We start from the raw sequence: 10,000 nt of genomic DNA on the forward strand, positions 1-10,000 counted from the left end.
GGTTTCCCAGATGGGAAACATTCCTTTACTGAACATGTTCTAACCACATGATCCATTTCTTAGGCTGGGCCATCCCAGCCTCGTGAGGAAGAGGAGAATGACCACAGCGGTTACAATAGTGGCGATGAGTACGAGCCATTTGGGTGGAACCTCACAGCAGACCAGTGGGAAGAGGTAGGCAATATAGCCTTTTTGTGTGTATGTGCGTGTGTGTGTGTGTGTGTGTGTGTGTGTGTGTGCGTGTGTGCGTGTGTGCGTGCGTGCGTGCGTGCTAGTGTAGTGTGTGGCAGGGGGGAGGGTTCTGCTGGATGGTTATAATTGTGTTGCTCATAATCTCTTGTTAACTGTGATGTAATGATGCATTGTGATTTCTCTTTATGATGTGCAGAAGGAAAGGAGATTTGAGAAGAAGATGAAGAAGAAGGGGCTGATGATCAAGAAAATGAGGGATGATGGAGCTTGTTTGTTCCGTGCTGTTGCTGATCAGGTCTATGGAGACCAAGACATGCATGGTAATGTACGTCAGCAATGCATGGATTATATTGTAAGTATGCAGGAGAGTTTGTTCAAGTTTTTGTCTTTAACACTATACATGATTCATATAGTAGATAAACAGGTAATGCTGTGAAATATTATTTACCTCTCTAATTTGGATTGTTGAACAAAAGGCATTATTGGAATTTTAGCATTTGTCAGTGTTACCGAGTTGATGAACTTGATGATTGGTAAAACACTCTTTAGGCAGTGCGTCTTTCTATCCTTAGATATTTGATGTGTAAATTCTTCTTTTTCTCTTGACAGTCCAGAAATGAAGATGCGTTTGCTCCATTTGTTTCGGAGAACTTCCAGACATATGTCCAAAGAAAAAGACGTGATGACTGCTTTGGTAATCATATTGAGTTGGCAGCCATGTCAGAAATGTATAACCGTATCATTGAAGTCTATTGTTATAGTGTTGGTAAGTACTGAAGTTTTAGAATTGATTAGCATTGTAATTATAAATCTAGAATCATTGTATTGGTCATTTCTCACTTATCTATTTATTTCCTTATTATTTTTGTATGTGATGTCATTATTATTATTACTATTATTATTATTATATCATCATCAGTATTATTATTATGTCAGGGTTCGTTTTAGGGATCAGAGCGGTCAGGCCAACAGAAACGCACCAGAGGACACTTTTCACAGGTTTTACTGAAAGCACAATATACAACATACCAATCAGGAGAAATACAGGCGGTAGAGGATCCAGTGGAGCGGGCGAAGTTACCTGGCGGAGGGACAGTTGTGGGACAGCTGCTGAATTTTTGGCTGATGCTCCTTTTAAGTGACCTGTCAGTATTAAGTCACGACATCCTCATTGCCCTCGAGGTGTGGGAGTCAATCACGGGTGACTTAACGCCCCCACCTGGACTCGGCTAAACACCAGCGAAGGTCCAAAGCGATCTCGTTGTGACATATTTTTTTGAGAATAATAGTAAAGATAATAGCAGTGATAATAATGATGATAATAATCATAGTAATAATTATGTTGATGATTATTATTTTTGTTGTTACTTTTTTATATTAATATTGATAATAATGGTAATAATGACAAATGATGATACTGATAATAATGATAATTATTATTATTATTATAAGAATAATGATAATCAGAACAATGACTATTATTATTATTAGTATTATTATTACTGTTATTGTTTTTATTTTTTTATTTTATTATTATTATTTTTATTATTATTATTATTTTTTTATTATTATTATTATTTTTTTATTATTATTATTATTTTTTTTTATTATTATTATTATTATTATTTTTTTTTTAATATTATTATTATTATTGTTATTATTATTGTTGTTATTGTTATTATTATTATTATTATTATTATTATTATTATTATTATTATTATTATTATTATTATTATTATTATTATTATTATTATTATTATTATTAAATTGTCTTGAATCCTACAGAACCAATCAAAAGAACTGCTAATACGACTGCTGCTACTACTATTGTTATGATTATTATCATTATTGTTATTGTTTTTATTGTCATTATCATCTTGACTTTTCCAGAACCAATCAATAGTTTCCAAGGATCCCTTCAGACAGACAACGAACCCATCCGTTTGAGCTACCACATGGGCACGCACTACAACAGCCTCGTGGACCCGTACAAAGCCACAATTGGGGTGGGTCTCGGTCTCCCGGGCTTCCAACCAGGCCTGGCCGAGAAGAACCTGCTGAAGGAAGCTACCAGACAGAGTGAGAATGTGCATTTAGAACAGGTGGGTTATTATTAATCTTTTTTTATGGCCTTTTCTTTTCGTTTTTTGTGCATTTTTCTTTCCTTTGGCATTCATGTTAGTTGTTTTTTAAAAGTTTTATGGATTTTTATTTCCTTGTTTAGTGTTGATGTAGATTAGCTTCAAAGTATATAGGTGTGACTCTGTTTGCCCCGCTCAAGGTCTGGCTTGACCCCCATAGGCCGACAGTTTTTATTCTTTTTACTTTTTATCTTTTATTTATGTTTTAAAAACTAAAGTACACAGATGTTGGTTTGGTAATAGCTCAAAAATGCCCGTAGAATTGCAATTCCTTCTAAATTTCTATTCACTTTTCTCACTTCCCCACCACCCCCCAATAAAAAGCTATAAGTGATTTAATCGGTTTTATTACAGAACGTGAAGAAGAAAAAAATGTTCAGGTTATAATTTAATGAAGGGTGACAGGGCTTGGAAGATGTAACTTGTGAGAGCAAAAGTGTGTTGTATAATATTCATACTAAAATATTGTAGTTACTACTACTGCTTAGCTGAGTATATTTGAATTGATATTCCTTTCAAACTTTCCTTGAGTTCATGTGTTTGTTTGTTTTTTCTATTTGGTTTATGCTTTCTCTCTCTCTCATAGGCTATGTTGGAGGACAAAATTCGTGCTACTGACTTTGAGGCCACAAATGATGCTATAGAAGAGCAAGTTGCCCATGAAAGTTATCTTCAATGGCTGAGAGATAATGAAAAGCGAAGTAAAAGTCAGGTAAGGTTGATCAACTTTATTATTATCACTTCTGTTGATGATGGGATTAAGAATTGGCTATTATATTGGCCGGTAATGTGGATTTGTTCGTACACATCATCAGTTTCCTTATTTGTACCCAGCTTATTTGGTAGTTTAGGCACAACTGTGGGTACCTATTCACTTGTTGAGAGTATAGATGACTAGCTGATTGTGTGGTGTGTATCATTATGCTTTGCCAACTGCAACTTGGTCCAGTACAGCCATGGCTTGATGACAAGCCATCCACATTTAATGGGTTTGATGCTATGTGTCATGATTGATTTTGATATATCCAATAGAAAATGGCAGTTGTATTAAATGAACTATTGTTCTGCAGAGACCCCCATCATCCCCCTCAAGCTCTGGCCACAGTGAGAGGTGTCGGGGCAGGACCTCACCTCTCCATCCAGCCCCCCAGCCAGAGGGATCCAGCGACACAGCCCGAAGCTCTCCTAGGTCTTCACCCCGCACCAGTGAGCTCGCCCGGCTGTCCCCACGGGGCTCCACCTCCCCCATGGGCTCCACCTCCTCTCATGGATCTACCTCACCCAGAGGGTCGAGTTCACCCCGCGGGTCCACTAGTTCAAAGGACACAGCCATGGAGTCAGCTGAAGACCAGGCAGTACCAGGCTCATCCAAGGACCCCATGCCTTCCTCTTCAGGTTACTCATGCATGGGGGAGTTCATGGTCAATGAGAGGGCCTCTTTCCTCAACCTCCTCCCATCAGACATATTTGGTGAGTCAAGGGAGTGAGTTGTTTGAAGGGACAGTTTGTTGTTATTAAGTGATTTTGCTTGCATAACTATTAGTTGTCTGGGAATATTTTCTCTCACATAATCCTTATTATTGTTGCTATAGCTTCAAACCACAAGCATAACATAAACTTAAGATGTAAGATTTCTCTTGTCTTCTCTCCTCCTGGTTCGTAGACTCTCAACGCTTCCTTTCCTTTACTTTCCATCAGGTTTGAGCGACTATTCCAATGCAGAGGCAGACATCCTGGCCCAGGTCCTTGCAGCCAGCCAGCAGGAGTACTTAGACTCCCTGAAGTGCAAGACGAAAGAGGACAGCTCTGACTCATCGTCCTCCTCGTAACCCTCAGTCTTTCTGTAGCAAAATCTGCCATTTTTCAAAATATGCATTCTTAGTCATGACAGACCAAGTCAAAATCATTTCATGGCAACAAAATTTTGCAACACAAGTTTGCCTTTGTAATTATGAATAACCCAGCATACTTATACATTTTTGTCTTATTTACAATAGTGTGAAGAAAAAGGTAAAGAAAAAGAGAGGAAAAAACAGCATACAAGACAAAGCGGTTTCCAGAAGTTTAGTTTCCACTGAAGCATCTTTTGGCAAAGTTGCTTAACCAAAGTATCCATAAACATGTACTGTATTTGGAAATCTCAGTAATTTGTATATAGTCATTTCCATCGTCATTAGTTCAAGCTGCTCATCATGTTGCTTGTGATCATGAGGTCATGTCATTTAGTATAGCCCATTTTTTCCCCTTATAATATAGATTCAGGTATTTTAGATTACTGCTTTCATGAGTTCCATTTTTTATATCACTGAAAAGTATGTTAGAAACTGCGTGAACCACACCACATTGCATGATTTTTGAGTCAAACACATCTTGGAATTATATATATGCACTTGCACGTGCGTGCACACACACACACACACACACACACACACACACACACACACACACACACACACACACACACACACACACACACACACACACACACACACACACTCACTCACACACTCACACACTCACACACTCACACTCATACTCACTCACACTCACACACAGTCACTCTCTCTCACTCTCTCACTCTCTCACTCTCTCACTCTCTCACTCTCTCTCTCTCTCTCTCTCTCTCTCTCTCTCTCTCTCTCTCTCTCTCTCTCTCTCTCTCTCTCTCTCTCTCTCTCTCTCACTCTCTCTCTCTCTCTCTCTCTCTCTCTCTCTCTCTCTCCCCGCCCCCTCACTCTCTCTCTCCCCCCTCGCTCTCTCTCTCTCTCCCCCCCTCGCTCTCTCTCACTCACACATACACACACACACACACACACACACACACACTCACTCACTCACTCACTCACTCACTCACTCACTCACTCACTCACTCACTCACTCACTCACTCACTCACTCACTCACTCACTCACTCACTCACTCATTCGCTCACTACCTCACTCACTCACACTCACTCATTCTCACTCACACATTCACAAATACTCACTCATTCTCGCTCTCGCTCTTGCTCTCACTCTCACTCCCCCCTCCCCTCTCTCTCTCTCTCTCTCTCTCTCTCTCTCTCTCTCTCTCTCTCTCTCTCTCTCTCTCTCTCTCTCTCTCTCTCTCTCTCTCTCTCTCTCTCTCTCTCTCTCTCTCTCTCTCACACACACATCTAGCCTCCGAAAACCACATATAAGGCTCACAGTCACAAAGTTCCCCCAATGCAAAAAATTTCACATACACCATTTGTTCCTCCGTCATCCCTAACGTATTTGTATGTGTCAAACGACTATTGATATAGGACCGACTCATAGCTCACATAGCATTAGAGAAAAAATCAAACTATCATCCGGTGTCTTAGGAGAAGCAAGCAAGGTGGCAAGTGAGCAGGGCATGAAATAATACGTTTTAGTCTTTAATTTTCTGTCGTTGTGTATGGCGTTCGTTAAGATATGCCGATACTGGTGCTGTTGTTGTATTGGTGGGAATTGGCATGCATTTATTTTATTTGTGGGTCTTTTTTATTCTTGCTTTCTTTCATTATTTTTTTATTTATTTTTTATTTTTTTTGTGCATTTCTGGGAATCAGGCTGAATTGAGAGTGGGGATTTGTTATTTATTTGTTTTGTGTAAAGCATTCTCTTGAAAGAAAAGAAAAAAAAGTCAAAATCATGAAGAATAAGTTGTTCACTGTGTTAGTCATATATCTGTGTCGTGATGAGATGTGTAGGATTGAATCATTGTAATGATAAGTTTATGGTGGCCTCATCTGCTTCAAGATGAGTTTCTTCAAGTGGCAATATTGTTAAATCTGACCAATGCGTTTGCCATTATTTCATGCCCTGTACCAGATGTCAATGTTGATAGAGCAAATCTTGGCATAGTCTTTTCTTTTCTTTCCCTTTCTTTTCTATATTATTCATCCTCTGAATACAGTAAGTAAAAGATATAGAGTAATAATTTTCATATGCTGAAATTTGTTCTATTCTTTTGTTGTTTCTTTTATTTTTGTGGGTTATAAGTTGTCCTATCATTTTTCTCTTTTTGTCCATTATTGCATATGCAAACTTTAACTTGTTATCATAATGACTTTTCACTCATTGATATTCAGTTTTAGAATATCAAATTCATTTTGGGTTCCATTGAATTTCCATGTTTGCATTTCTGAACATCCAAATAGTCGGAATATTCATCATTGATATGTTTTAAGTAAGTGCAAAAATGCAGTTCATGTCTACCTCACACGTTGCTGAGCGTGCCAAGTGATTTGGTGAAATGGGTGCGTTTTCTTCTTCTTTTTCCATGGAAGTCTATAATGTTTCACAAACAAATTGTAGGGTAGTTTCTAAATGAAAGAAAGCTGTAATAAAGACCAAGGATAATTGATTTACTTTTAAGACTGAAGAATTGCAGAAAACAGATACAGGGTGTATAGACTGTAATACAGTCTAAGACCCTTTTAAAGAAGGAAGAAGAAGAAAGAAGGCTTTAAAAACATATTCAGCTTCATATTACTTTGCTCATTCCATCAGTAGTAGTTTCGCCAAGGCTGGTCACAAAAATACACGATTGTACTTGCCATAAACAAACACTGAACACATTAGGCGACTTTTTTTTTTTTCTTTTTTTCTTTATTTCCCATCCACTTGGATGAAACTAGGACATTAAACTCCCATGAATTGAATGTGGCACACGATTGGTCAGACTTGGCATTTGGGCATTTACTTAGGGCACCGAATGTGTTCGTTTTTCCACTTCTGAATGCAGTGTGTCTCCAGCATAGAGGAGTGGTTATTATTACATAATTATTTTTCCCGGCCGTAATGATGACACATGCATATTTTTTCCTTTGTTACCATTGCTTGAATAAGTTGTCAAGTATAATCTCAAAATTTTTACATTTATGTCTTGGGGTCTTGTGGCATATATACATATTTATATTTTTGTGATTTATTTTGTGAATGTGAAGTTTTTTGTAGCTGTTATGTGGAAAAGTTTAAAAGAAAAGTATAAAATGTTTTGTTGAACTTGTTTTTATGTTTATTGTTTAAATCTTTATTCATTTGTTTTATGTAATAACGATAATGATAATGTCCTAGAGTAATCATTGGTAAAAAAAAAAGAAGCTATATATGAAAAGATTACTTTGCTTTATATAGAATGTCAGTGGAGAATGTCCAGTCACTATCTTTTTATACATATTTATTAGGCCTCTCAGCTGCTAATACCATTTGCCAAAAATTCCAAAGAAATAGCTTGGTTCTAATAGTGCTTACTGTTAAACCGGTCAAAAGCAATCAAGTATATGTTTACAAGTCTAGTGGAGAGCTGATGTATAGAACGTAGACTCTTGGCTTGCGCATTTTGTGTTTCCCTCTTTTTTTCTGTTTTTATTTGCTCCTTGAAATCTACACCAACATGGAATAGTGAAAGAAGTTTTGGCACATTTACGTCAGGATTGTAAATGTTAGGCATGATCTCAAGACCAGAGAGTGACTATATAGAGATGAACATTCAGAAATGGAAGCATACGATTTATTTTATTCTTTTTATCTTTTTCAGTGCTTATTATAAAGATAATTTTTGCTGTTTTCCTCATATTACAAATTAATTATCTGTGTGCATGTATATTGAGAAGACCTGTGTCTCCAAAGATACTAAAAGAGTAACTTGAAGGAATCAGAAACAACTCACCCCCTACCCCTCCACCCCTTGTCTGCTGCCAAGACACTGATAGCAATTTGAAGTTTGTGAGACATCATTTGTTTATTCACAATTATTTGTCCATTTATTTATTTATTGATGTATTATTATTTTTTTAACTTCAAGGAAATTTTGGTGTATGTGCCATTGTTGTGAGAATGCTGTAATTGGGTACTGCTTTAACTTACCAAGACATCCCACTATCAGTTTTTAAGTGTTGAATTAATCTCAGTGAATTACCATCAACTTGATACCTATTATGGTTTGCAATGTAGAGAGCAATAGGTATTAGGCTTTGTATGTTAAGTTCTTTTGTGATATTCTCATGTTTGTAATATTGTGTACCATGAAATGAAGAAAAATGGAAGACAAGTACACAAAAAGCAAAGAGTGCTTGCTGTGTTGCGGATCACCTTACGAGGATCTATTTTACAATTAGTTACGTGCTTCAATAATAGAGGATATCCCATTTCCAGTGTATTGTGTGGAGTCAGAAGTACTTTTTGAATGTGAAAGAGCGACTAGGGTACTACTAGATGTAAACTAAAGAACAAAATATTCTCATCATGTTCCCTATAATTTCTTCTTTTTTTCCACCTATGGCTGGGTCACTGTCTACGGTGTTAAAGAGATTTATTGCAGTTGTGGCATCCACATTCCTTTTCTCTTAAATGGAAAATGTCCAGTATTGATGCTGTAGATATGTAATGAAATGTCTGCACCAAAGTGATGTTTTGAATGACTAAACCTGCAACCCTTTGCAGTTGCTAATTATATTTATGGGTAATACACAGAGTTGAACTGAAATATTTTGTAATAACTTCAAGTATATTTATATAACATGCAAAATTGTGCAGGCTCTATGTAAAAAGTGGAAAGTGTTCATCTGGTACATCATAAATGACAGAAACAAGTGTTCTATTTCTATTCATGTATTTTTCTTGTTGCACTATTTTCCTGAGATTATGCTATTATTTACAGATTTGCCAAATTTTCCAAACATGTCACTCGGAAGCTTCCAGTCTTGATTGTATGTAGGAAAATTAGTTTGACAATATTGCATTTAGTTGAACAGAAGGGTCGATAGGAAACATTATACCCTAGAGGCTGATGTGTAGTCAAATTTATTTTTAAAAATTAAACTTTCTTTTTGTGTTATAATATACTCGATACACAAAGTGTGTGTGATGTTTTTGTGCTCTTTACCACAGCGATTAATCAATATTATATACTAAATGAAATCCATGAATCCACAAGACAGAAGGATACTACTAACGATGTATTGTATCATCAAGGGAGAGTGAAAATTACGTGTAATGGAACTTTGAAGTCATATTGCAGTGGTGCTTAGAACCCACTCTAATTTTTGAACAAGGATACTAGTTATGACTATATCTTTTTTTTTTTTTTTTTTTCTTTGGCTTGATTAAAGGGAAAGAATCTGTAAGTATATGTAAGTAAAATGAATTTGTATATGATTATACCTATGCGATTTACAGTCTTAAGCAGCGAAGCAAAGCAAATTTAATGTACATTCAAAGATATCCTTGTACGAGACTTGAAAACTGGGCTATAGTGTAGCAAATGTTGTACTACCCACAAGTGACACCAGTGACATTTTCAGCAAAGTGTGCTGCATCATATGTTGTAGTTTGTTAATTTAGACAAATAAATACACTCTAACTTACATGGATTTTTTTCTCCTTTGATGTGCTCGCATTTAAAACAAACTTCACACGGAGTCATTTTCTGTCTATTTTTTTTCTCTCTCTCTCTCTGGGTGGGTGGGTGGGTGGGAGGGTGGGGGAGTGGATGGGTGTATGGGGAATTGACAACAAAATAAAACCGTGATAGACCGAGCTGCAAGTAATTTATTTTTGTTAGAAGAATACACAAAAGACAATCATTGTAAAAAAATGTTGCCATTTCTGTCAGTGATAACTCATTGGAGAGAGAGACAGAGACAGAGACATGTATTTCACCT

The 10,000-nt window shown here is 36.7% G+C and overlaps 2 protein-coding genes across 2 annotated transcripts in view; one reads left to right on the forward strand and one right to left on the reverse strand.

The window, feature by feature from the left end:
* LOC113827726 (OTU domain-containing protein 5-B) overlaps positions 1–4,354 on the forward strand; it is a 15,915-nt gene extending 11,561 nt beyond the window's left edge. The window contains exons 4-10 of the mRNA XM_027380615.2: positions 64–174; positions 389–544; positions 802–958; positions 2,083–2,294; positions 2,920–3,045; positions 3,404–3,803; positions 4,032–4,354. Coding sequence (XP_027236416.2) covers positions 64–174; positions 389–544; positions 802–958; positions 2,083–2,294; positions 2,920–3,045; positions 3,404–3,803; positions 4,032–4,162 — 1,293 coding nt within the window. The 3' untranslated portion in view covers positions 4,163–4,354. The remainder of the gene's footprint in view (positions 1–63; positions 175–388; positions 545–801; positions 959–2,082; positions 2,295–2,919; positions 3,046–3,403; positions 3,804–4,031) is intronic.
* The window catches only part of LOC113827736 (ABC transporter G family member 20-like), a gene marked incomplete in the record, with an annotated part of 41,341 nt that overhangs the window by 22,400 nt on the left and 8,941 nt on the right, over positions 1–10,000 (reverse strand).

Source organism: Penaeus vannamei, chromosome 8, assembly GCF_042767895.1.
Source record: "Penaeus vannamei isolate JL-2024 chromosome 8, ASM4276789v1, whole genome shotgun sequence".
NCBI lineage: Eukaryota > Metazoa > Arthropoda > Malacostraca > Decapoda > Penaeidae > Penaeus > Penaeus vannamei.